Here is a 26,980-nt window from a genome sequence, read left to right as displayed (position 1 = left end):
TCTCACAGCTCAGTGGATGAAAACATGAAGCCACATTACAAAGCACAGCACTTCTGGCTCGCATTAGGCCTGGCAATTTTTGTTTGCCATGCTATTTCTATACATTAGTTTCTTGTTTGAATGCATTTATTTCTATTAGACCAGTGGTGCCCAACCAGTCAGCCGTGGTCGACCAGTAGATCAATGACATGTAATATAATTGCCACGAGCGATGGGATAATGTTAGCTGCTGGACAGGCTAAGCTAACTAGTGTTAGCCGTTAGCTTAGCGTTAGCCATTGCTGTATACTATACTTTCTTGTTCGAATGCATTTATTTCTATTAGACCAGTGGTGCCCAACCAGTCGGCCGTGGTCGACCAGTAGATCAATGACATTCAATATAATCGATGCAGCAATGTTACTAGTAAAAGGCTAAGATAACTAGCGTTAGCCGTTAGCTTAGCATTATCGTTATCCCTGCAAAACGCTCAAAAGCGGACTCTACAACACCATCCATTTGTGATAAAATGGGGTGGGTTATATTTAGGGATGTCCCGATCCGATCACGTGATCGGGATCGGGGCCGATCACGTGATTTTCCGAAGATCGGGATCGGCAAAAAAAAAAAAAAAAAAAAACGTTTTTTTTTTTTTTTTTTTACTTTTTTTTTTTTTATTCAACAAACATGACCATGTTCACGTCTTAAACTCATACTGAGGCCTTAGTTTTGGTTTTAAATTGCATATCATCATTCATTTATTTATTGTCACAGAGCAGAAGAATTTTGCCAAAACAAACCAATAGTATCCAGCTGCAGAACGGCAGACCAGCCACAATCTCAGACCCAAATAATTTTTATTTAAATTTTTTTTATCCCAATTTCTCACATTACATTCACCCTGAATGTTGACGTTATCCAGGTGAAAAGTTAACTTCATAAATCATTTGATGTATAATTAAATCAAAGGAAATGCGTTTGGGTCTGAGAGTGTGGCTGGTCTGCTGTTCTGCAGCTGGATACTATTGGTTTGTTTTGGCAAAATTCTTCTGCTCTGTGTGACAATAAATAAATGAATGATGATATGCAATTTAAAACCAAAACTAAGGCCTCAGTATGAGTTTAAGATGTGAACATGGTCATGTTTGTTGAATAAAAAAAATAATAATAATAATTTTGATCGGATCGGGAAATATCGGTATCGGTAGATACTCAAAATCACATGATCGGGATCGGATCGGGAGCAAAAAAACGTGATCGGGACATCCCTAGTTATATTGACAAGGCTTGACAACAGAGGTTCAAATATAACTTCATATTTATTGGTTATTTGTTCATTTTATATCAGCATCCAGTCTCCGCCGTCGTGTTAAGACACTTCCTGTTTACATTTTCGAACGTGACATCATCGCCTACGGCAAGCGTAAACGCTCAAAAGGCAAACCGTAAACAGAACCCGGAGCGAACCAAGACTGCAGTGTGTACACAAACTAGAGGGGGGAGAGGGAGGGGGGAAGTTCGCATTAGATCATGGAACGGGCTAGAACGAAATGGAATAGAAACGAATAGGTGAGTGAGAAAGGCCCCTAAATCTACATAGCCTACTTCAGATCAGATACTGGGATCAACTGGATTCCCGCTGCACTTAACCAATTAAAAGATGAGTTTTCCGACATGCAAGACAAAATCTACACATCCTACTCCAGATAGTCGACACTGGGATCCACTCGATTCACACGGTTTACCAATAGAGGAATGTTTATCTCACCCCTGCCCACTTTGACAACCTAGGATGTAGGCGACAGAGTACAGCAACTTGCAATGGGCCTGGTCTACAAGATACACTACACGACTAAGGGGCCTTTCTCACTCAGGTATTGGGATCGAATCACTGCTCCCGGGAACGGGGGGGAGTGTTCTCACTCAGACGGACACACCCCTTTTTGGGATCGAACCGGCACTGTTTCGTTTTACCCCCCGCTGAACCTGGGACAGTTGGATTAGGTGGTCTCGGAATCGGGCCGTGGGAGCGGGGGGCGTGACACACACAACGTCGTTACTGTCATGCTTGCTTGAATTTTGGGCAGATAAAACCACACTGGACAATACCCCAAAAAACGATATTTATGGGCAATTTGAGAGTTCAGACCTCAACCAAAAACAAGCATGTGGAATCTCACAGCTCAGTGGATGAAAACATGAAGCCACATTACAAAGCACAGCACTTCTGGCTCGCATTAGGCCTGGCAATTTTTGTTTGCCATGCTATTTCTATACATTAGTTTCTTGTTTGAATGCATTTATTTCTATTAGACCAGTGGTGCCCAACCAGTCGGCCGTGGTCGACCAGTAGATCAATGACATGTAATATAATTGCCACGAGCGATGGGATAATGTTAGCTGCTGGACAGGCTAAGCTAACTAGTGTTAGCCGTTAGCTTAGCGTTAGCCATTGCTGTATACTATACTTTCTTGTTCGAATGCATTTATTTCTATTAGACCAGTGGTGCCCAACCAGTCGGCCGTGGTCGACCAGTAGATCAATGACATTCAATATAATCGATGCAGCAATGTTACTAGTAAAAGGCTAAGATAACTAGCGTTAGCCGTTAGCTTAGCGTTATCGTTATCCCTGTAAAACGCTCAAAAGCGGACTCTACAACACCATCCATTCGTGATAAAATGGGGTGGGTTATATTGACAAGGCTTGACAACAGAGGTTCAAATATAACTTCATATTTATTGATTATTTGTTTCTTTTATATCAGCATACAGTCTCCAGTCTCCGTGTTAACACGCTTCCTGTTTACATTTTCGAGCGTGACATCATCACCTACGGCAAGCGTAAACGCTCAAAAAGCAAACCGTAAACAGAACCCGGAGTGAACCAAGACTGAGTGTGTACACAAACTAGAGAGGGGGGGGGGGTAGTTCGCACTCTGACCCGGAATGAGGACGGTACGGACCGGTACGGACAGAATGAGTGAGTGAGAAAGGCCCCTAAGGTACCCATGTACATGTCAAAATACTTCCCAAAGGTCAGTGAATACCACGACCACAACACCAGAGGAAGCTCCACAAATCATGTTAAACCCAGATTCGGCTCAAACAAGGGACTAAACACGTTTAACAATTATGCCACATCAATGTGGAACGCCCTACCCACAGCTGTAAAGGAATGTGAATCACTACCCACTTTCAAAGAGCACCTACGGGAGACTGCAATTCAAAACTGGCCTCTGTAAATGTCTGAACTAGGGGTGTAACGGTACACAAAAACCAAGGTTCGGTACGGGTTTTCGGTACAGTGGGGGAAAGTTTGGCTTTCCATGTTCAACTTCGGGGTGATGTAGTGTGCAGTAACTAATTGTACTTGTAGGGCTGTCAACAAATATTCTATATTGAAATTAACAATCGACTTGTACAACATTTTTGTTTTATTATATTAGATTGTGGAAAAAATAGCCCCCGGTGGGCAGTCGTTAGTGGTTAACATACCATTGTATTCGGTCGGTACACTACGGTACGGTACGGTACACACTGAAGCGGTTCGGTTCGGTACGGATACGTGTACCTTTACACCCCTAGTCCAAACCCAACCCCAACCCCCTCCTATGTACCTATGTACAATCAAACTAGAGTGCAAATAACAATTCAATCCAATAGTAATAAACAATTTACAGGTGATTAAACTAGCTATAAAATATACAAATGAGTACTACTGACTAATAGTGCTAAGCACATGTATGTACAGGGTTGTAGTATCAATATGTAGTGATACAACTATAAAGACAATATAGCAGTGAGTGTGATCATGACACAGAAGTGTCCTTTCTAGTTCTATAGCAGTGACTTCCTACACAAAGAGGTCCACAGTCCACGTCGCCATCAGCCCTGCTCCTATTTTCACGAAGGGGGGGGGGGGGGGGGGGTGTAATTATAATAACCTAATACATGAAAACAATACATGCCCTGTTAATCAGGTTTTATACACAACATTAAAACCATTTGCGCATCTAAAAGAATGATGCATCAAATCTGATAATTTTTTTTATAATGTTACCCCTTCCAAAATGGTAATGTGTCCTAGTGGGTGGTTTTAGTATTGTGTATATAAATATATCGTCTATATAGTTTTTTATCTTTATACGCCTCACTTGCGCAATAGATTAAATAAAGTACAAAATAATCTAAAGGCCCAGGCAAGTATGAGGAAACAGAATCTGCTCGTTCTATGGATCATGTGGGTGGCTCTTAAAAGAGCCTTTAGGTTTTTGATACAACGCAGTGAGCAGTTTAGCCGCCGAAGCCGTACAGAGTGCGTCCCTGTCTCTTCAGAGCATAGACCACATCCATGGCTGTGACGGTCTTCCTCTTGGCGTGTTCGGTGTAGGTGACGGCATCACGTATCACGTTCTCCAGGAAGACCTTCAACACACCGCGGGTCTCCTCGTAGATCAGACCGGAGATACGCTTCACTCCACCACGGCGAGCCAGACGGCGGATAGCGGGTTTGGTGATTCCCTGGATGTTATCACGGAGCACTTTGCGGTGACGCTTAGCGTCTCCTTTTCCCAGTCCCTTTCCTCCTTTACCTCTGCCACTCATTTTCACGAATAGATGATGATCGAACGTCTCAGTTGGGCAAACCCATGCGTATTTCAAGCCTCTCTGAGGACGTTGTTGTCTGAGGCCAACTAGCCCCTTTCGTGACTTTCGGTTTGCAAGCCTGTGGCTTTTGTGACCGGAGTCACTTGCCCACCCGCCCCGATCACCCAGTAGCGAAACGACCAAGCGTCGTCAAGGGGCTCGCGGTGTGTCAAGAATACATCAGATCTGAATTTCAAAGATACCCAGCGTACAATATGGGTCTAACACAGCTTCACGATGGGGTCTGGAAGCTCGGAGTTGCTAATAAACAGTTTAAAACATTGTTACTCGACGAGTGGTATTTACAGACCGAACGTCCATCTCCGCCGTTGGTGTCACAGCGCATGCGCACCATGCCGCGTTCACGTTACTGGGAAGAAGCGGAAGAACCAGTTTCCGACTGGGAAAAACCATTCACGTCAGCCTCCTAGTGGTAATTCCTACTAGGACATATGGGATTCTTTTATAGACCCCATATCTCCCACTTCGCGTCACGAATTGCGGAAGTATGGATGTGGGCGTTTCATCCATAGATATATATAGAGTCAAAGCGTGAAGGCTTCCTAGTTGTAGCAACGAGATGTCCTCTGGTTCTTCCGCTTCTTCCCAGTAACGTGAACGCGGCATGGTGCGCATGCGCTGTGACACCAACGGCGGAGATGGACGTTCGGTCTGTAAATACCACTCGTCGAGTAACAATGTTTTAAACTGTTTATTAGCAACTCCGAGCTTCCAGACCCCATCGTGAAGCTGTGTTAGACCCATATTGTACGCTGGGTATCTTTGAAATTCAGATCTGATGTATTCTTGACACACCGCGAGCCCCTTGACGACGCTTGGTCGTTTCGCTACTGGGTGATCGGGGCGGGTGGGCAAGTGACTCCGGTCACAAAAGCCACAGGCTTGCAAACCGAAAGTCACGAAAGGGGCTAGAGGCCAACGAGCGCCGAGACAAAGTGTGGGGGGAGGGTTTGAGGTTTGGCCAATAGGGTTCCTCTGCAAGTTTGTCTTCTTGGGGCCAACATCTACACAACATGTCTAGCCCACATAACCTGTCTGGAACAAGGCAATAAGGAGGCTAAACCACCTGAAAGTGTTCTGCAGAAGGAGGCACAGTGATTATAATATGAAAGCTTAAAACCAGCCTGACTATTCTACCCCCACATGGAGCAATGTGGCAAATTCACACCTAAAAAAAACTCCAAATAAATATACAATAATGTTCACCAGTCAGCTGGGCTGAGAACAGTCAAAGAAAGAATGGTTGTCCAAGAATGGTATCAGAGGAACCCGGAAACACAACTGCGTTGTAGAAAGCATACACGTGTTCTGCGTAGGAGATTTGCATTAAAAATCAGTTGATAATCCTCACTGATGCAACACACCAATCTCTGTTTAACAAATATGGAAACGATTGATTGAATACTTTAGATTTAGATACAGATTGCAGAATGGGTACAATACAGTATGGCTCAATACACACAATTGTTAAGGGACTGCAGACCAGAGAAATACTTTCTTATTGTTTACATCAGGGTCCCCCATTTTCAATTCATCATAACATTTATGACATACAGATATACAGTACTGTTACATCCAGACATTTATGACATACAAGAACGAAACAAGAACTTCACGATTTATTTATTCAACTCTCCCAATCTCCCTTTTTCCTTTCTATAATTAATTTTTAAATGACTAATCAATAAAGTTGTTTAAAGTCACGATGAAGAGGAATCATCATCACAGAGTTGCAGCTCATTGTGTCTGTAGTTTGTAAAATTGTGCTCTGAATAATGTATTTCCCTCACCTGGCTCCACTTCAGAGTATTATACTAACACGGAAACCTGCCACAGCCTGCACACAACCAGTTGTTCCAACATTGATGTTCCAAAAACAATAAATATCTGTAAAATAGCAACTGAATGAATGTTAAATACTTGGAAAGAAATGTACAAGGACGACATGATTGATATTTTCTCCCGAGTGATGTGTCAACCTTTGAGTCTGTTAATGACATTATGAATGAAGCCCCTCAAACTAGTTCAGCATGAAACCAGATGGAAATCTGTGGTCGCTGAGCTGATTCCTCTCACTACCTGCCCTCAATGAGAGAAGGGGCAGAAAAAGGCTATTGCCCCCTAACTCTGAGTTATATGTATGATTGGAACATGTATAATTATGGGTGTATGGTCATGGGTTACTTTTTAGCTGTTGTTGATTGCTGCAACATTGAGTTGAAAACCAGTTTGTCATTTTGAATTTTAAACTACCAATAAAGAATGTCCTATTGTCTCAGTGTATGAACCTGTGCAGTTACATTGTTGCTCCTAAAATAAAATATGGGCAAAATAGCAAAGTTAATATTACATAAATTAAGCACATCGTACAGATGGAAATGTATTGACTCCCGAGCTAATTCCTCCCAGTATATCTGCCCTTGAGAGAAAATCCTTGTTAATTACAGCACCATGAACTATAAATGAAAATATAGCAATACGGTGCCTTATGGAGTGCTACCTTATTTCATTGAGCTGTAATTAACACACAAGACACAGATGACCATATTCAAACTACTTTACTCGACTGTAAAACTTTGAATTTCCCTATCGAGGTCAATGTAATGTGTTGCATCATGGGGGTCAGCCCTATGGTCCCACAGCCCCAGATTTTCTTTTCACTCAAAATGTAGGGCCTATGTTCCCACATTTCTAAGATGCTTCTCAAAATGATGCCCCATGTTCCCGGACGAACCTACTACGAGAGGACAACCTTGTTGCCCATATGCGCATGTCCAGAGTTAATTATATTGTATATTGTTTACACTGACTTTTTATTAAATTTGTACTTCTCCACTGTAATATAATTGACCTGTATGTATTTTATGTTATATGGCAATTTGGAGTCTAAATATTTTAAATATCAGAATTAAAGTGATGATTTTAGTATAACTGGCATGTTGAAATAATGAGTTAATGGAATGTACTTTTCATGATTACGGTGGCGGCTCTTAAAAGAGCCTTTGGGTTATGAATGTGGGAAAACAAAGCCGATTTAAGCGCGCTCTCCACGGATGCGGCGGGCCAGCTGATTGGTCTCCTCTCTGTGAGCTCGTTATTCCGCCTACATCACACACGACGATTGGAGGACTCGTCTTTTGTAAAAACCGCCAAGAAAACGTCTTTCCTGATTGGGTGAGAAAACACAAGCCCGAAGATAAAACGCGACTCTCAAACTCACTGCAACATTCATTTTCTAAGTTAACTCGCTTAGCGAAAGAGAATAATCAACATGTCTGGAAGAGGCAAGACCGGAGGAAAGGTGAAGGCTAAGTCCAAGACTCGCTCCTCTCGTGCCGGGCTTCAGTTCCCCGTGGGTCGTGTCCACAGACTGCTGCGTAAAGGCAACTATGCTCATCGTGTTGGAGCCGGTGCCCCGGTTTATCTGGCCGCTGTGCTGGAATATCTGACCGCTGAGATCCTGGAGTTGGCTGGAAACGCTGCCCGTGACAACAAGAAGAGTCGTATCATCCCCCGCCATCTGCAGCTGGCCGTGCGTAACGACGAGGAGCTCAACAAACTCCTGGGAGGAGTGACCATCGCTCAGGGTGGTGTGCTGCCCAACATCCAGACTGTCCTTCTGCCCAAGAAGACCGAGAAGGCTGCCAAGAAGTAAATGATTTAGCCTCTTCGACAAACTCCACAAAGGCTCTTTTCAGAGCCACCCACCTCTTCTTGAAAATGCAATATTTCCGTTTGTCATAATACAATTTGGTTGTAACTTACGTTGTTTCCTCTGACATAATTTAAGACTATAAACACATAATGCATAACATTTGACGGTGTCCACTAATTGGGTACACTTGTACAGTGCTGGTTATAAGTAAATGTTTAATGTATTGTCTGTCCAGTGTTTGTCTGTTTTGAAGGCTTAATGATATAATATACAATGATAAATGGCATGTCATAGCAGTCAAGTGATTATTAATTTGAACTGAAAAAAACAATATGGGTAAGTCATACTGGACAGCGGTATAAATAGTAAGGGTTATATATATATAGATTTGACAGCATGCACGAACATAAATTGACCATAATGACAGCAATTAGTTTATTTTCACAATAAAGGGCTCAACTCGTTGCGGTTAAGTATCTGCGTTAGTAGGACCCACTAATCAAACTGGTCTTAATAACAATCAACATTCTCAAATTAAGAACCTATATCTGATCTATATTTTATATTAGTTTTGTGGTATATTCTCCATATTTATATAATATAAAGTTGCGTTTGCATTGTTGCCGTGCTGGAAGTAACTCATGGAAATCAACCATCCCATAAATAATACTAAGTTATATACTTCGATAAGCCGCCTTCACTTCCACACACTAGAGTACAATATTGCTTTTCATGGAAGTGGTGGGTGGCTCTTAAAAGAGCCTTTTGTTGAATTAAAAACAACGTTCTGTTTAAACGCTTATCTCTTCTTGGGAGCTCCTCTCTTAGCCGCTATTGGCTTGGCAGCCTTCTTAGCTGGGGCCTTCTTGGGCGCAGCGGGCTTTGTCACCTTCTTGGGACTCTTGGCCGCTACCTTCTTGGGACTCTTGGCTGCTACCTTCTTGGGGCTCTTGGCCGCTACCTTCTTGACTTTCTTGGGAGACTTCTTGGCGGCAGCAGGCTTCTTAGTTGCTGCCTTCGCGGGCTTTTTGGCCACGACAGGTTTCTTGGCTGCTGGCTTCTTGGCTTTCGGAGCGACTTTCTTTGCGGGCTTTTTGGCTTTAACCTCAGCCTTGTTGATCTTGAAAGAGCCGGAGGCTCCGGTACCCTTGACCTGGACCAGGGTTCCCTTTGTCACCAGACTCTTGACAGCGGTCTTAACGCGGGCCTTGTTCTTGTCCACGTCATAGCCGCCGGCAGCCAGAGCCTTCTTTACGGCAGCCAGAGACACACCGCTCCTCTCTTTAGAAGCAGACACTGCCTCGACGACCAGGTCACTGACGCTGGGACCTGCCTTCTTGGGTTTGGGAGCTGTCTTCTTCTTAGCGGCCTTAGCCGGAGCAGCGGGAGCTGGAGCTGGAGCGACTTCTGCCATCTTCTCTCGTTCTGTCTCAGATTCAACACAAGTAGAATTATGATATTGAAGCTCAGTCAGAGGGCTGGTCTTAAACACTACATGAGAGCCATGTAGACTCAACCCACCCTGTCATCCTCTGTGCTGCCAAAATGCTCTGCCGCTTGTGTTTTCTCCTCGCCAAAAAAGAGCTCAAATACACAATTATGAATATTGCAGGAATTTAACGCCAAATGGGTCAGCAAGCAGAAATATGTGCCATCAGAATCAAATCATTTGGAGACCCCTGGTGTGTTTGTGGACGCTTCACACCACCAATTTGCGCCTTCACCATGGTGCGCAGCTATACCTTTCTCTGTTATTTATGTCTCACAATTCTTTACATTGCATTATAATCCGACATAATCTCGTTTCCAGCGAGCCGAGCTACCTGACTAGAGACTGGGAGCAAGATTAGTAATCTGGGGTGAGGCGTTTTGTTTTAAATTGATGCTTTTCCGGTGTTGGTAAACACACTGTTGCTGGTGGCCTGTAGCGTGGGTCACCTCGACTTCGTATGAGGGATGATCACCACCTTAGATTAGAGGAAGGTTTCACGTGGCCTATATTAATTACAGCTAACATTTAATTAATTAATGTTGCAAAACATTTCATAACTCACACAAGAAGCGTAGCTACATTTTCCTTTGGGGGGGGGGGCTAGTTTGTTGTGTACTTTAGACTGCTGCATGCTTGTTGACAATACATGCTTTTTGGGCATTGCTGGTCTGCTGTGTTTCTGATTCAAGTCTGCTACACTAAACACTTAGCACAATAAATAATAACTGCATTGGTCTATTTAAAGTATATTTCAATAGTTTAAATAGACATAGTAGATTCATAATGAATCATCATATCACCAAACATAAACGCACCACATCAACATGTTCTGCATTTCCACAAAAGAGGCCTTGCACGGAATGTTTGTGTAGTAAAGGCAATGGAATGGTTGCTATGTATAAATTATATGTATAGATGATCATATCAACACATAGTGTTGTGTCTTATTACTGAATGTTATAAAGAAGTCACAACGGAACAGTAATATCATGCTTTTCAGAAGTGTTTTACCGACTACCACTGCACACAAATTAGGCATTTTCTTTTGAAAGTGGTTACCAACGGTTACAGGCAGCCATACTGGAAGAAACAGAACAACACAAACATTACAGTTTGTGTTTAGCCTATAGGTCAGATATACAGGCCTCTATTGTTAGGGCTCAACCTCAACTCATTGTGAAGTAAAGTATCTTAGAATGTGGTGCAGTAGGCTGCCAGCTACATTGTTGATACATTCAGAAGAAATAGCTCAAGGAATGAAACATACTATGTTGTCAGAGTCATACTTGTATATTATCTTGTACCACAGTGAGGTACCGATACATGTAGCTCATGGTGAGACCATGCCGGTCTGTGTCATCTGTTTATGATCAGTAATAACCCAAACAAGAGGAAACCTGCTCATGGAGACGACTCAGCACCATCAGAAAACATCTCTCACCTTATAAATGTATACTGGCATTTCCATGATTAAAAGTTATGCCAAATACATGTAAAAAGGATTATGCAACTGTATGTACAGACAGATGTGTATGAAGGTGTGTGTGTGTGTGTGTATATATATATATTGTAAGTCAAAGCAGTGACAGATGTCACCAAGAGAGCTATCAAGGTGCACAAAATCATTGTCTTGGAAAAATGCAGTTTCATGTCGATTATTGCTTGGCTTAATATCAAGTGTGGCTATGGAGTTTTGCTAAGAGAATATATAGTTGGGTTATTATGGTTTTGCGCGCAAATAGTTTCCTGTGCGCGGGAAATGTGCGACAAAGCCTCTCAACCAATCGTATACCTGTACCAGTATATCTGCCAGTGAGAGAAAATCCTTGTTAATTACAGCACCATGAAATATAAATGAAAATATAGCAATACGTCGCCTTATGGACTGCTACCTTATTTCATTGAGCTGTAATTAACACACAAGACACAGATGACCATATTCAAACTACTTTACTCGACTGTAAAACTTTGAATTTCCCTATCGAGGTCAATGTAATGTGTTGCATCATGGGGGTCAGCCCTATGGTCCCACAGCCCCAGATTTTCTTTTCACTCAAAATGTAGGGCCTATGTTCCCACATTTCTAAGATGCTTCTCAAAATGAGGCAGCATGTTCCCGGACGAACCTACTACGAGGACAACCTTGTTGCCCATATCCAGAGTTAATTACATTGTATATTGTTTACACTGCCTTTTTATTAAATGTTAACTTCTCCACTGTAATATAATTCTGTATCTCCTGCTATGATAACTAATATCCCCAAAGGGATCAATAAATGTTATATGGCAATTTGCAGTCTGTTCCGCTTTAGCCAACAGGAAATGCTAGTCTAAATATTTGTATTATCAGAATTGTGATGATTTGAGTAAAACTGGCATATTGAAATAATGAGTTAATGGAATGTACTTTTCATGATAACGGTGTTGGCTCTTAAAAGAGCTTTTGGGTTATGAATGTAGGAAAACAAAAGCCGATCTAAGCGCCCTCTCCACGGATGCGGCGGGCCAGCTGGATGTCTTTGGGCATGATGGTCACCCTCTTGGTCACCCTCTTCGACAAACCCCACAAAGGCTCTTTTTAGAGCCACCCACATATTACCGAGAAGGCAATGACTCTGCATCCTATACTGTAATTTGTCATTATTGTAGAAGCTAAGCTTTTCTACACATAATTATTCTTTATGAAACTAGAATAACTTCACAATAAGACTAATCCGTATAGACGGTCATTTGACAGTCATACTAGTTCAGTCAGTTCATCCCTAAAACAGAATGACAGGTGTCGAGAGGACGGTGCATTTAACGCATAGGCATGGTTATACATTTCCTTAGGTTTAAATCCATTGTCGTTATACAGTACAAAGAAAATAAGTTGGCGTCTAAACAGTACAAATGTAACAGTAAAGTGCAATAGGAATCGATAAAGTGATTAAACTGGAGTATATCAGATGTATATGTGTTACAGGTATACTATAAAGACACTATGTATTAAGTCATAATGACGAGTGGTATAACTTTTCAGAGTATATATATATATATATATATAGAGGATATGGTACACACATAACTGACTAGAAGTTTGCCCAATTTGAAGTACTTCATGTATAAGAATGACTCACTTTCTCCATTGGTATTGCCCCAAACTACAGCTATGAAATTCTAACAGAACTACAAAACAGGAATGGAGTTCTGGACTAAATCAGTAATTACAAAGAATGCAGCAATGCTGCCTGAAGCTGTTTTTCTAGATATAAGGTTGATATTGAAACTAGCTGTAGTTTTTGTATAATTTTTTTGGAATTCCATATAGAATATTTATGTGGAGAAGAGTTTTGCTTCTACCATAATTGCCTTGTTTGGCTCCTTATATCCTGTTTATTTTTTGGGGGGGATGTATGTCCTGGTTCCACATGGAATTAAGAAACTATTACTTTAAATTGAGGACTTTTAACAGAGTACTATTCTATTAGTGGTTTGTACTTTTGCTCAATACTTTTCACAGCACTGCCAAATAATAAACCAAAATATTGTCAATGTGTACACTTTCTTATAATTTCCTTTTTAACCATGCTGAGAGAAATGCATGTTCTATTAGCTTTACACACGTGCGCCACGCCCGACCAATCGTATCGTAGAAGCCACGCAGCACTATTTGCATCAACCTCCTATAAATAAGGCAGGAAACCATAAGCGACCGTCACCATTCGATTCTGATAAGCCGTCGAACATGCCTGAACCAGCCGCCAAGCCAGCGCCCAAGAAGGGCTCCAAGAAAGCCGTCACCAAGACCGCTGCCAAGGGAGGTAAGAAGCGCAGAAAGTCCAGGAAGGAGAGTTATGCCATCTACATTTACAAAGTCCTGAAGCAGGTTCATCCCGACACCGGCGTTTCCTCCAAGGCCATGGGGATCATGAACTCCTTCGTTAACGACATCTTCGAGCGCATCGCTGGCGAAGCCTCGCGCCTGGCTCTCTACAACAAGCGTCGCACCATCACCTCCAGGGAGATCCAGACCGCTGTGCGTCTGCTGCTGCCCGGTGAGCTGGCGAAGCACGCTGTGTCTGAGGGAACCAAGGCTGTGACCAAGTACACTAGCTCCAAGTAAACTACCCTGTTCACTGAAGATTAACCCAAAGGCTCTTTTAAGAGCCACCCACTCTGTCCTGAGAGAGTTATTCCTATTATCATGATGATCGCGCTGTTCATCAAAGTGGTTGAGTGCCGGGTATTGCACAATGTCCTACATTTTATTTGCACAAGTTTATGGTAGGAGTGTGTCGGGAGATGACATTTTATATATTTAATTATTGAATAATAAATTACTTGCAACTGTAATCATAGTTTGGATGGCTATTAAGTTGCAAATTATATTTACTAGTCAAAATCCTGTGATTTTAGGTTGTTGACGAGTAGCTAGATTGGATAGACTTCTAGCTTGTACATCACGTGTATACTGTAAAGTAATATATCACCTGCCTTATTAGAACCCTGATCAATAATGCATTATTCGTCTTTATAATGATGCAAGCCATTCTGAAGAAGGTGTGTTCACACCGAAACGTCATGATTACAGGCTGCCAATAAATTTGGAAAAACCTGGAGTGCGTTCCTGGACATTGTTTCCCTATTTTTTATGTATGATATCAGAGGTTACAGCACCCAGTGTCAAGTCTAGTGAGGTGAGCGCGTTCTACTACTTTTTTCGTCTTTATAATGCACATGGATACTGTTTAGTTTAGCATTTTCAAAGTGGAAATGCTATTCCAAAAATAATACATTCCAGGCTCATATATAATTATAATGAAACAGATTAACTACCCCATAGCCAAACACACGTCCTATGATATGATTTCCAACAGACATGTGCAAATAATATTCATTATTTGATCATAATGAGCTCTGTATATGTCTGTACAATTTACAACCTTGTATGTTAAATACATTATTACAATAATAACAGTAATCTTTTATAACGTTATTGTTGACATCTGACATCATCAAACTCCAGCAATCAGAAGTCTAAAATCTGACTTCATAAGTAACCCTCAGCAATACTGATCTTCTCTGGTCCCGTCTCCCTCCATGTTTAGCAGGATACACAGCCTCCACATCTGGCTGAAAGGTTACTCTGCTCATCAGGCATCCCCTGTGGTTTGGACTTCAACACATTCACTGATACACCACACCATGCTCAATAGTTGCTTTTATGTTTCACAAGGTGCTCTGAATCTGCCCTTAATAACCATTAATAACATGGTATAGTCCATTTTAAAATTATGATATCAATGGTACAGTATAGTGTTGGGTCTTTATTCCTCTTTTACTTACTTTTTATTTTACTGCTTGAAGCACATTCTCAGGGGCTCGTAAAGAACCAAGCATTTCACTGTAATGTACATGCACTTTATACATGGCAAATAAAAGCAAACTTGAAACTTGAACTACTTGTACTAGGCACTGTGAATCTAAATGGCGCTATTTCAGCACCATGGACAGTACCAGACCACACTGACCAACCATTTTGGAAACCAGGAAAGCAATTGCAGACCAACCAAAATGGACCCCAGACAAGAATCTGGGGCAAACTAATGGGATAGATAAATTGAATAAGTGCAACCATGTGAACCCAGCTGCCACGAGGAACTCATGAACCAGACATGTCTTAGAATTTACACCCCTGTAAATGTCCTAACCCAACCCTCTCCAATGTACAGTAATTTACCTAGTATGGTTTTGTCAATATTCCAATGTACAGTTTTGCTTGTTTGTAGTGTTCCCCCAACTCCCTCCAATGTAAATTACCTAGTATGGTTGTCAATATCCCAATGTACAGTTTTGCTTGTACAGTTGTACAGTGGTCCCCCCCCCAACCCCTCCAATTGTGTGTATTGAGCTGTACTGTATTGTACCCATTCTGCAATCTATTAATAAAGTTATCAATCAATCAATCAATCAATCACGTGACACCAGTTCTATGGTCAAAAGTGTGTGAGAAGGAGGGTTATTATGGGCTGCAGCTTTTGTCCACGCCCAGCATGACGCGGTATCTCAGTCTTCTTTTACGTCCTCAGAGAGTATTTATATTCAGAGGGCTTTGCCTTTGTTCGTCATTACTTTTTTTTCATTTGTTTTGAACTCATCCTAGAAGAAAATGTCTGGTCGTGGAAAGGGAGGAAAGGGACTCGGAAAAGGAGGCGCCAAGCGTCACCGTAAAGTTCTCCGTGACAACATCCAGGGAATCACCAAACCCGCGATCCGTCGCCTGGCGCGCCGCGGAGGAGTGAAGCGCATCTCTGGTCTGATCTACGAGGAGACTCGTGGTGTGCTGAAGGTCTTCCTGGAGAACGTGATCCGTGATGCCGTCACCTACACCGAACACGCCAAGAGGAAGACCGTCACAGCCATGGATGTGGTCTATGCGCTGAAGAGACAGGGACGCACTCTGTACGGCTTCGGCGGCTAATCGTATATTCAATCCAAACTATCCCAAGACCCAAAGGCTCTTTTCAGAGCCACACACATCTTACTAGAATTGAGTCGATTCCATGTTGCGTCTCAGAATAACATTCATCCTTAGCTGCTAGATATGTACGCCTCCTAGTCGCTTTGGACGATTCTATATTGTGCAGTATATATATTATGACTTGTACAGGACGTGAAAATTGCATACAGGTCATTAAAAATGTCTTAAGCCTGAGAAGAGAAGTAGCCTAGTTATGAGGGGTGGCTATTTGATCTGAACATATAGATGCATTTAAGATACTAGCTCTTTTGACACTGGTCTGAGCAATACTGTAAATGGACACTACTGAACTGGATCTCAAATTCAAGTTAAAGTTATTTTTGTCAAATACACCACAATACAGGGGCATTGCAGCTAATGACATAATTGTGTTTCGAGCTCAGACCCAACAATGCATAAAAGAATGGTAACAATGGGTAAGATAACATAAAATCAGATTAAATAAAATAGTAAATTATTTACAGAAAGTGTCTTACATATAAGTGTATGTGCATAGTGCGTGTGTTCAATTCGTTTTTAAAAGGTGTGTCTGTTCAAGGATCTCATTAGAGGCCACGGGACTTTAGAAGCCTTCCTATGTGTTTATGTAAATTAATGAAGGTATTGATTCGACGGCAGGTCTATTTGCAACCTTGTAGTAATATACTGTATTATAGTCTTCTATCTAGTCAGATTTTACATGAAACACCACAGACGTATGTGGTGGAATTAATGATAAAAGAAAGCAAATATTTGACAGGAAGGTTGTAAACAGGATGGTTAAACAAGTATAACTGCCTTCTGTGATGAGACTGTAGGTGATGTTTAATTAAATGCAATGAGGCAAGGATCACAAATAGAATATCAGAATTGTCACTGCTGTGCAGAATATGCAGTAATAGGAGCTTAATAAATAGAAGATACAGCGTATTTTCAGGGGTGGAAATAATGTATTTGCTGTACACAGCATTCAGTTTTTACACACCTGCAACTCGTCTACCTCTGTACCACTCTGTGTATAACTTTTACATTGCAGCATCCTCAAGTGAAATAGTTAATAAATGAAAACTTTATTTAACAGATTGCAGAATGGGTACAATACAGTACGGCTCAATACATACAATTGTTAAGGGGATGCAGACCAGAGAAAGACGTTTGTCTTGTTTACATCAGGGTCCCCCATTTTCAATTCATAGTGACATTTATGACATTACACAACATACATGACATTTATGGCATATGGACATACATGACATACAGGTACATAGTACTGTTACATTTGTGACATATATGATATGCAAATATACAGTACTGTTACCCATAGATCCGGACAGTATATACATATCATGGGGAGGAGACTGTACATTAGGAGGGGGTGGGTGGGTGGGAGAGAAATATACATACGGTGGGGAGGAGACTGTAGGAGGGGGTGGGAGAGAGATATACATACGGTGGGGATATAATATATACGGAGGGGAGGAGACTGTCTATTAGGAGGGGGTGGGGGGGGGTTTGGCCATTTACGGTGGCCAGTTTAAAATTGCAGCCTCCCGTACAGGGCTGTACACTGCGATGAGATGATCGCAAATTGCGCCCTAATTTGGTCCGTGCGAGTTTAAAATAATATCTGGGGGCAAGCTTGCGAGTGGTGATTTCACTCCTAAATTAATCCATACAAATTGGATACAAAAAATAGTAAAACATTAGTCTACAACCAGGGCTGTACAGTGCGATACAATGTTGCGGTTGTAATTTCATTAGACAGACCAGCGCGGACATTTAATAACATGCAATTTAATTGACACGAGCAATGAGCTATTGTTAGCAGCAGCTAACGGTAGCTGCTAACCAAGGTATCCATTAGGGCTAAGCTAACTAGCGATAGCTGCTAACCAAGGTATCCATTAGGGCTAAGCTAACTAGCGATAGCTGCTAACCAAGGTATCCATTAGGGCTAAGCTAACTAACGATAGCTGCTAACCAAGGTATCCATTAGGGCTAAGCTAACTAGCGATAGCTGCTAACCCTGGAAAACGGTCAAAGCGGACTCCACAACACTAGTTCCATTTGTGAGGAAAGGGGGTGGGTTATATTGAAAACGCTTGACACGAACGAACGCTTAAAACGAATCAGCGCCGGTTCGCATCCCAAAAGGGGTGAGTGAGAACAGAAAAAAAAGGCCCCTAAGCCATCCTAGGTAGTCAAAGTGGGCAGGGGTGAGGTGGGTTCTAGGAGTAAGGTCAAGTAGTAGTCTGACCAGTTTGTTTTGTGATGTTTGTAATCTTGTTTTTAGCGCCTTTGAGGTGCTTTGGTACCATGAGGTGCAAGCATAGTCGTAGTACCCTTGAATGAGTGCTCCTGCCAGAGTCTTCAGGGTATTCTTGTTTACCAGAGAGGACAATATAACATGTAGCAGACAGACTACCATACTTCACAACAGTGCAAAATACCCTTTGCAACAACCAACTGAGTCCTATCAATTGGAAACATATTGAAATGTAGTCATAATGTGCATGCGTAATTACGCGCAATGACTGCATTAGCACCGTTGGGATGACTATGGTCACAGCGTGACACGTTTTATTCCCCCTGTTGCGCCAGCTGTTATTATTATGACTCGTATGCTTTATTACTAACTAACTTGTGCCTATTATTACTATTGACATGTAATTGAAACAGATTTTTTTCATTGTTAAGCATTCCGTCTGGGCTTTAATAGGCGAGTCTCTCCCAAAAGGAAAGATACATTGTACCTTCCTTGTGTATTTTTTTTTTTAATCTTCATAAAAGTAACTGTAGATTTAATTCATCATGAGCTACATAAAGCCTTCCACAGAAGTGGTAATCTTCCACAGAAGACGAGGTAACACATATCATGCCGACGCCAGCAATGACTGTGTTTACCAGCACTGAGAAAGTACAAGTTTATAACCAAAAGCATGACACCAGATGCCTTGTTTTACTGCCAGTCCATCACCAGGCAGCTCGACTCACCGGGGAACGAGTACTGACTGGATTATAATGACATTTAAACCATTTAAAAAGCAAAATACTGAGACAAGTTGCTGCTCACTGCACCATGTGACGACGGAAAGGAGAGCGTTGGAACGTGTCCAAACTAACCACGGCTCTCCAGATGGTTTTATTCTAATGGAACATGCTTGTGCTAACTGACCCATTAGGTGTTAGATTTCAACTATGTTCCCACGTTTGTATTTTAGCCCGTTTTGGCGAGAAGAAAACACAAGTAGCAGAGCTTTTCAGCTGCAGAGTTGTAGACAGGGTGGGTTGAGTCTGCATGGCTCTCATGTAGTATTTAAGACCAGCCCCCTGTCCCAGCTCCACTACCAGTCAGCTCGGACTATTTGTTGCATTTCGTGTTGATCGACGATAGAAGATAACTATGTCAGAAGTCCCTCCAGCCGCTGCCGCTCCGGCTAAAGTCCCCAGGAAGAAAGCTGCCTCCAAGCCGAAGAAGGCATCAGGTCCCAGCGCCGCAGAACTCGTCCTCGAGGCGGTATCTGCCTCTAAAGAGAGGAGCGGCGTGTCCCTGGCTGCGGTAAAGAAGGCTCTGGCTGCCGGTGGCTACGACGTGGAGAAGAATAATTCACGTGTGAAGACCGCTGTGAAGAGCTTGGTGTTAAAGGGCACTCTTGTCCAGCTCAAGGGTACCGGTGCCTCCGGCTCCTTCAAAATCAACAAGGCTGAAGCCAAGAAGCCCGCCAAAAAAGCAGCTCCGAAAGCTAAGAAAGCGCCAGTGAAGAAACCTGCTGCGGCTAAGAAGGTTGTTGCTAAAAAGCCTGCCGCTAAGAAGTCTCCAAAGAAGGCAAAGAAGCCTGCAGTCGAAGCCAAGAGCCCCAAGAAGGTGGCAGCTAAGAGCCCCAAGAAGGTGGCAGCCAAGAGCCCCAAGAAGGTGGCAGCCAAGAGCCCCACGAAGGTGGCAGCCAAGAGCCCCAATAAGGCAGTGAAGAAGCCCGCAGCCAAGAAAGCCCCAGCGAAGAAGGCTGCCAAGCCCAAAGCAGCGAAGCCCACGAGGACAGCAGGCAAGAGGAAGTGAAGATCTTAAGCTTTACTGTCTAAAACACACAAAAGGCTCTTTTTAGAGCCAACCACTACTATCCCTGAAATGGCACATCCCCTCGTATAAATGCATTGTTTAATAGTGGATACAAGCAAATCTACTAAGTCACATGTTTGTGTCCTGGATAAATTGCAGCAGCACCAGTTAAGTAGAGCTGAGTGTTCAGTTACTGCATCATTTGATTCATATTCTGGAAGATGGGTCGATTCCAGTCCAGAAGAATAAAACATAATTTAGATACACTTAAATCTAAATCGATGTGATTTAACATTGAATGTAATTATGTTCCTGTTATTAATATCAGTCTAGAAGATACTGCTATACATACCAGAACATATTAATTAAGAAGCATTTAACCTAAATACAATCTGATGTATTGTGCACACAATGAATGACACCTTGTTTTATATGGACTGCTGCCTTTATTTGCATTGAGCAGTAATTAACACAAGGATTCAATGTCCCCAATGGTATTCAAACAAATTTACTCCCAATAACTCAAACTAAATGAATGTGTGCAAAACAGTTTTAGGACGTTAGTGAGTTAATGTGCAAAATAAATTTCTTCGTTTCCCCTTTAAAGTTCCATCCTTGTTTATACAACAACTACAGCTAGTTTCAATGTCAATGTTATATCTAGAAAATCATCTTTTAACAGGCAGCATTGCTGCATTATTTTGAATAACTGATTTAGTCCAGAACTCTATTGCTGTCCTGTAGTTATATTAGAATTTCATAGCTGTAGTTTGGACAATAATAATGGAGAAAGTAAAACACATGATCATAATATTAATTATGATATATACTGTACCTCATAATGGGCTAACTTCTAGTCAGTTAAATTACAGTGAAATTAACGCTAATTTTGCTGGGGTACCACCTGGAACCCTCTCAAAGACGCCTGACTGTCTTTTTTTAAGATTAAAATGTATTGTCATCGTACAGGGCAAGTACAGTACAACAAAAATAACTTCAGTGCAAATACAAAAGTAAAGTGCAAAATACAATGTATAAGTGATTAAACTGGAGTACATGTATAAATTAGTATTAGTGCTAATCAGACACATAATACAATTTTGGTTTCAATATCAATCTTCTATCTAGAAAAGCAGGTTTTAACAGGAAGCATTGCTGCATTATTTTTTAATGACTGTGATTTAGTCCAGAACTCCATTGCTGTCTTGTAGTTCTGTTAGAATTACATAGCTGTAGTTTGGGGCAATAACAATGGAAACAGAGTCATACTTATATACATAAGGTACTTCATATTGGCTAACTTCTAGTCAGTTAAATGAATAGTTAATATCCTATACTCTAGGATATGTCATCCATACTGTTCAAACTCTGAACTCTGTTTCCTACTGCCTTACACTGTAATCACCAACCACAAACTATATTCTACACATGTAACTCTTGTGTGATAGCATGTACAATAATGCTGCATACACTGCATGCATAGTATATATATCCACTTCTGTCTGAATACACCTGCATATCATCTTTTTATATACCTTATATATATATATATATATATATATATATATATATATATATATATATATATATATATATATATATATATATATATATATATATATATATATATATCTTTACCTTGCACTGGTCAGTATGACTTACTACCATAGTGTCTTGTATACCTGTAACACTCATCTGATCAGCACTAGTCATTTATATATATATACTCCAGTTTAATCCTATTGCACTTTATTGTTACATTTGTACTCTAGTTAGGCACCAATTTGTTTCCGTTGTACTATACTTGTGCTGTATAATGACAATTCATTTTAAACTAATCTGATCTAAAATAGATTTTGGCTGGAACGCTCTCAACGTCGAATGTAAATGTTGCTATTTCAGCACCATGGACAGTACCGGACCACACTGACGAAGCCATTTTGGAAATGGGGAAAGCATGCAGGCTCAACCAAAATGAACTCCAGACAAGGCTCCCGAGCAAACAATGATAATCCGGATTGTATTTATTTTTAACCATATAGGTCATATTTATTACTAGTCAGCAGATGAACTAATGGATCAGAGAAAACTGAATATGAATGTATGACTTCAATATTACGTTTTGCAGTCAAGTTATGAATAAAACAATTCGGGAGTACAGTTGAGTAAAACATCAAACATTAATTTATCTTATGTTTTTCTCTTAAAGAAAAAAAACATATCTTCCAACATATTTAAATTTTGTCTCTAAAGTATATTTAGTTTTTAAGAATTGTAAAGGATAGGCAAATATAAGCATGTGCTTCAGCCAATTCCTTTTTTCAGTCATTGAGTTTGGATATTGTGTGAGCTTGCTTTGAATATGTACATTCGTCATTTTTTCTTTTCCTTTTGAGAGTCCACACATGTGTGTTTTTGATTCGTCTGTAGACAAGGACTGAAAATAAACAATTAATCATAATTCTGGTTACTTGGTATTGATTATATGATGAATTGAAAATGGGGGACCCTGATGTAAACAAGACGAAAGTCTTTTTCTGGTCTGCATCCCCTTAACAATTGTATGTATTGAGCTGTACTGTACTGTACCCATTCTGCAATCCGTTAAACGTTTCAATCAATCAGCTACGATGGCCATCAAACGAACGTATTACACATCACCAACTTCATCCACGTGGACTCAGAACATAGTTAAAATGAGGAAACTGGGCTCATTCATGATTATTGAGGTGGCTCTTAAAAGAGCCTTTAGGGGGACAACTAGTCAACAGGTCGATTTAAGCTCGTTCTCCACGGATGCGGCGGGCCAGCTGGATGTCTTTGGGCATGATGGTCACCCTCTTGGCGTGGATGGCGCACAGGTTGGTGTCCTCAAACAGACCGACCAGATAAGCCTCACTGGCCTCCTGAAGAGCCATGACAGCAGAGCTCTGGAAGCGCAGGTCAGTCTTGAAGTCCTGGGCGATTTCTCTGACCAGGCGCTGGAAAGGCAACTTGCGGATCAACAACTCTGTGGACTTCTGGTAACGACGGATCTCTCTCAGCGCCACGGTACCGGGCCTGTAACGATGAGGTTTCTTCACGCCGCCGGTAGCAGGTGCGCTCTTACGAGCAGCCTTGGTGGCGAGCTGCTTCCTTGGGGCTTTGCCACCGGTGGACTTACGAGCGGTCTGCTTAGTTCTGGCCATTATGAGAAACTATGTTTCAGTCTTCACTTCACCAAGAATAATACGCTGCTGTGTAGAAACTCTGGCCTTATATTACTAACGCGGAGGCGCAGTAGTTTCTGATTGGTCTCCTCTCTGTGAGCTCGTTACTCCGCCTACACCTCACAGGGTTATTGGAGGACTTCACGGAGATACAACTGGGAACGACGTTATTGGAGGACTGGTCTTTTGGAAAAACCGCCAAGAAAACGTCTTTCCTGATTGGGTGAGAAAACACAAGCCCGAAAATAAAACGCGACTCTCCAACTCGCTGCATTCATTGTCTAACTTGTTTAGCTAAAAAGATTTATAAACATGTCTGGAAGAGGAAAGACCGGAGGAAAGGCCAGAGTTAAGTCCAAGACTCGCTCCTCTCGTGCCGGGCTTCAGTTCCCCGTGGGTCGTGTCCACAGACTGCTGCGTAAAGGCAACTATGCTCATCGTGTTGGAGCCGGTGCCCCGGTTTATCTGGCGGCTGTGCTCGAGTATCTGACCGCTGAGATCCTGGAGTTGGCTGGAAACGCTGCCCGTGACAACAAGAAGAGTCGTATCATCCCCCGCCATCTGCAGCTGGCCGTGCGTAACGACGAGGAGCTCAACAGACTGCTGGGAGGAGTGACCATCGCTCAGGGTGGTGTGCTGCCCAACATCCAGGCTGTCCTGCTCCCAAAGAAGACAGAGAAGGCTGCTAAGCCTGCCAAGAAGTAAATGATTTAGCCTCTTCGACAAACCCCACAAAGGCTCTTTTCAGAGCCACCCACCTCTTCTTGAAAATGCAATATTTCCATTTGTCAAAATACAATTTGGTTGTGTAACTTACGTTGTCTCGCTACCTCGGACATAAATGTAAGACTATAAACACGTAATGCATAACATTTGACCGTGTTCACTAATGGGTACAGTGCTGTTTAGAAGTAATGTTTAATGTGTTGTCTGCAGTGTTTTTTTCCCTTGTTTTGAAGTCTTAACGATATAATGTAAAATTATAAATTGCATGTCATAGTGGTCAAGTGATGATTCATTTGAACTGAGAAACATAAATAGTAAGGGTTTTATATACAGTTTACAGCATGCACAAACATAAATTGACATAATGACAGCAATTTGTATTTCCACAATTGTTGGGGCTCAACTCGTAAACTGTCTGAAGCGGTGCGACTCGTTCAGACCATTTTCTTTACCTGCCAATGTTGCTGGTCTGGATCACTAATCACATAATAAATAACTGGGTAGAACTACAAGTCGTGTTTTGTAGCCGTGCCTGTTTCATATAAATAGTGGGGGTCCATAAAAGAGCCTTTTGTATAATATAATGGTTGTGTAGATATTTAATGTGAGGTAGTGGGAAACATTATGTGCCAACATATGATCCAAACCAGTCTGAATAAATAAAATTACAATAATGTGCTGTGTGTCCACTAATGGGCCATCACCCGTAGTCATTCCAATAGTGTCATAGCGGTCATTTACGCACGGACATAAATGCACCATAATGATGGCAATTTATGTATTTCCACAATAAAGGGCTCAACTCGTTGCGGTAAAATATCTGCGTTAGTAGGACCTAATAATCAAACCGGACTTAATATCAACATTCTCCAATTAAGAACCTATATCTGATCTATATTTTATAGTTTTTTGTGGTATATTCTCCATATATAAAGTTGAGTTTGCTTTATTGCCGTGCTGGAAGTAACTCGTGGAAATCAACCATCCCATAAGTAATACTAAGTTGTATACTTCGATAAGCCGCCTTCACTTCCACACAAGAGTACAATATTGCTTTTCATGAAAGTGGTGGGTGGCTCTTAAAAGAGCCTTTTGTTGAATTAAAGATAACGTTCTGTTTAAACGCTTATCTCTTCTTGGGAGCTCCTCTCTTAGCTGCTATTGGCTTGGCAGCCTTCTTAGCTGGGGCCTTCTTGGGACTCTTGGCCGCTACCTTCTTGGGGCTCTTGGCCGCTACCTTCTTGGGGCTCTTGGCCGCTACCTTCTTGGGGCTCTTGGCCGCTAACTTCTTGACTTTCTTGGGAGACTTCTTGGCGGCAGCAGGCTTCTTCGTTGCTGCCTTCGCAGGCTTTTTGGCCACGACAGGTTTCTTGGCTGCTGGCTTCTTGGCTTTCGGAGAGACTTTCTTTGCGGGCTTTTTGGCTTTAACCTCAGCCTTGTTGATCTTGAAAGAGCCGGAGGCTCCGGTACCCTTGACCTGGACCAGGGTTCCCTTTGTCACCAGACTCTTGACAGCGGTCTTAACGCGGGCCTTGTTCTTGTCCACGTCATAGCCGCCGGCAGCCAGAGCCTTCTTTACGGCAGCCAGAGACACACCGCTCCTCTCTTTAGAAGCAGACACTGCCTCGACGACCAGGTCACTGACGCTGGGACCTGCCTTCTTGGGTTTGGGAGCTGCCTTCTTCTTAGCGGCCTTAGCCGGAGCGGCGGGAGCTGGAGCTGGAGCGACTTCTGCCATCTTCTCTCGTTCCGTCTCAGATTCAACACAAGTAGAATTATGATATTGAAGCTCAGTCAGAGGGCTGGTCTTAAACACTACATGAGAGCCATGTAGACTCAACCCACCCTGTCCCCCTCTGTGCTGCCAAAATGCTCTGCCGCTTGTGTTTTCTCCTCGCCAAAAAAGAGCTCAAATACACAACTATGAATATTGCAGGAATTTAACGCCAAATGGGTCAGCAAGCAGAAATATGTGCCATCAGAATCAAATCATTTGGAGACCCCTGGTGTGTTTGTGGACGCTTCACACCACCAATTTGCGCCTTCACCATGGTGCGCAGCTATACCTTTCTCTGTTATTTATGTCTCACAATTCTTTAGATTGCATTATAATCCGACATAATCTCGTTTTCCAGCGAGCCGAGCTACCTGACTAGAGACTGGGAGCAAGAATAGTAATCTGGGGTGAGGCGTTTTGTTTTAAATTGATGCTTTTCCGGTGTTGGTAAACACACTGTTGCTGGTGGCCTGTAGCGTGGGTCACCTCGACTTCGTATGAGGGATGATCACCACCTTAGATCAGTGGAAGGTTTCACGTGGCCTATATTAATTACAGCTAACATTTAATTAATTAATGTTGCAAAACATTTCATAACTCACACAAGAAGCGTAGCTACATTTTCCTTTGGGGGGGGGGGGGGGGGGCTAGTTTGTTGTGTACTTTAGACTGCTGCATGCTTGTTGACAATACATGCTTTTTGGGCATTGCTGATCTGCTGTGTTTCTGATTCAAGTCTGCAACACTAAACACTTAGCACAATAAATAATAACTGCATTGGTCTATTTAAAGTATATTTCAATAGTTTAAATAGACATAGTAGATTCATAATGAATTATCATATCACCAAACATAAACGCACCACATCAACATGTTCTGCATTTCCACAAAAGAGGCCTTGCACGGAATGTT

At 42.0% G+C, this 26,980-nt stretch overlaps 9 protein-coding genes across 9 annotated transcripts in view; 6 read left to right on the top strand and 3 right to left on the bottom strand.

The window, feature by feature from the left end:
- The window catches only part of LOC311230843 (histone H1-like), a gene marked incomplete at both ends in the record, with an annotated part of 75,571 nt that overhangs the window by 7,823 nt on the left and 40,768 nt on the right, over positions 1-26,980 (top strand). The window lies entirely within an intron of this gene.
- On the bottom strand, positions 4,276-4,587 carry LOC311230902 (histone H4-like; the record flags this gene model as incomplete). The annotated part of the gene is made up of 1 exon (XM_084317291.1): positions 4,276-4,587. One exon carries the CDS (start codon positions 4,585-4,587, stop codon positions 4,276-4,278), a length of 312 nt encoding a protein of 103 aa, XP_084173417.1.
- LOC311230699 (histone H2A-like) lies at positions 7,922-8,305 on the top strand (the record flags this gene model as incomplete). Its single annotated transcript, XM_084317060.1, has 1 exon — positions 7,922-8,305. The coding sequence occupies one exon, from the start codon at positions 7,922-7,924 to the stop codon at positions 8,303-8,305; it is 384 nt and encodes a 127-aa protein (XP_084173186.1).
- On the bottom strand, positions 8,650-9,719 carry LOC311230852 (histone H1-like; the record flags this gene model as incomplete). The annotated part of the gene is made up of 1 exon (XM_084317241.1): positions 8,650-9,719. One exon carries the CDS (start codon positions 9,717-9,719, stop codon positions 9,105-9,107), a length of 615 nt encoding a protein of 204 aa, XP_084173367.1. The 3' UTR covers positions 8,650-9,104.
- Positions 13,525-13,902, top strand: LOC311230870 (histone H2B 1/2-like; the record flags this gene model as incomplete). Its single annotated transcript, XM_084317257.1, has 1 exon — positions 13,525-13,902. The coding sequence occupies one exon, from the start codon at positions 13,525-13,527 to the stop codon at positions 13,900-13,902; it is 378 nt and encodes a 125-aa protein (XP_084173383.1).
- Positions 15,949-16,260, top strand: LOC311230898 (histone H4; the record flags this gene model as incomplete). The annotated part of the gene is made up of 1 exon (XM_084317287.1): positions 15,949-16,260. The coding sequence occupies one exon, from the start codon at positions 15,949-15,951 to the stop codon at positions 16,258-16,260; it is 312 nt and encodes a 103-aa protein (XP_084173413.1).
- LOC311230698 (histone H1.11R-like) lies at positions 19,703-20,356 on the top strand (the record flags this gene model as incomplete). The annotated part of the gene is made up of 1 exon (XM_084317059.1): positions 19,703-20,356. One exon carries the CDS (start codon positions 19,703-19,705, stop codon positions 20,354-20,356), a length of 654 nt encoding a protein of 217 aa, XP_084173185.1.
- LOC311230854 (histone H3.2) lies at positions 23,134-23,544 on the bottom strand (the record flags this gene model as incomplete). Its single annotated transcript, XM_084317243.1, has 1 exon — positions 23,134-23,544. One exon carries the CDS (start codon positions 23,542-23,544, stop codon positions 23,134-23,136), a length of 411 nt encoding a protein of 136 aa, XP_084173369.1.
- On the top strand, positions 23,878-24,270 carry LOC311230697 (histone H2A-like; the record flags this gene model as incomplete). Its single annotated transcript, XM_084317058.1, has 1 exon — positions 23,878-24,270. One exon carries the CDS (start codon positions 23,878-23,880, stop codon positions 24,268-24,270), a length of 393 nt encoding a protein of 130 aa, XP_084173184.1.

This window comes from Notolepis coatsorum, assembly GCF_963971535.1.
Source record: "Notolepis coatsorum genome assembly, chromosome: 6".
Lineage (NCBI taxonomy): Eukaryota > Metazoa > Chordata > Actinopteri > Aulopiformes > Paralepididae > Notolepis > Notolepis coatsorum.
Note: the sequence above shows the minus strand (reverse complement) of the source record. Positions and strands in the feature narration are given on the sequence as shown.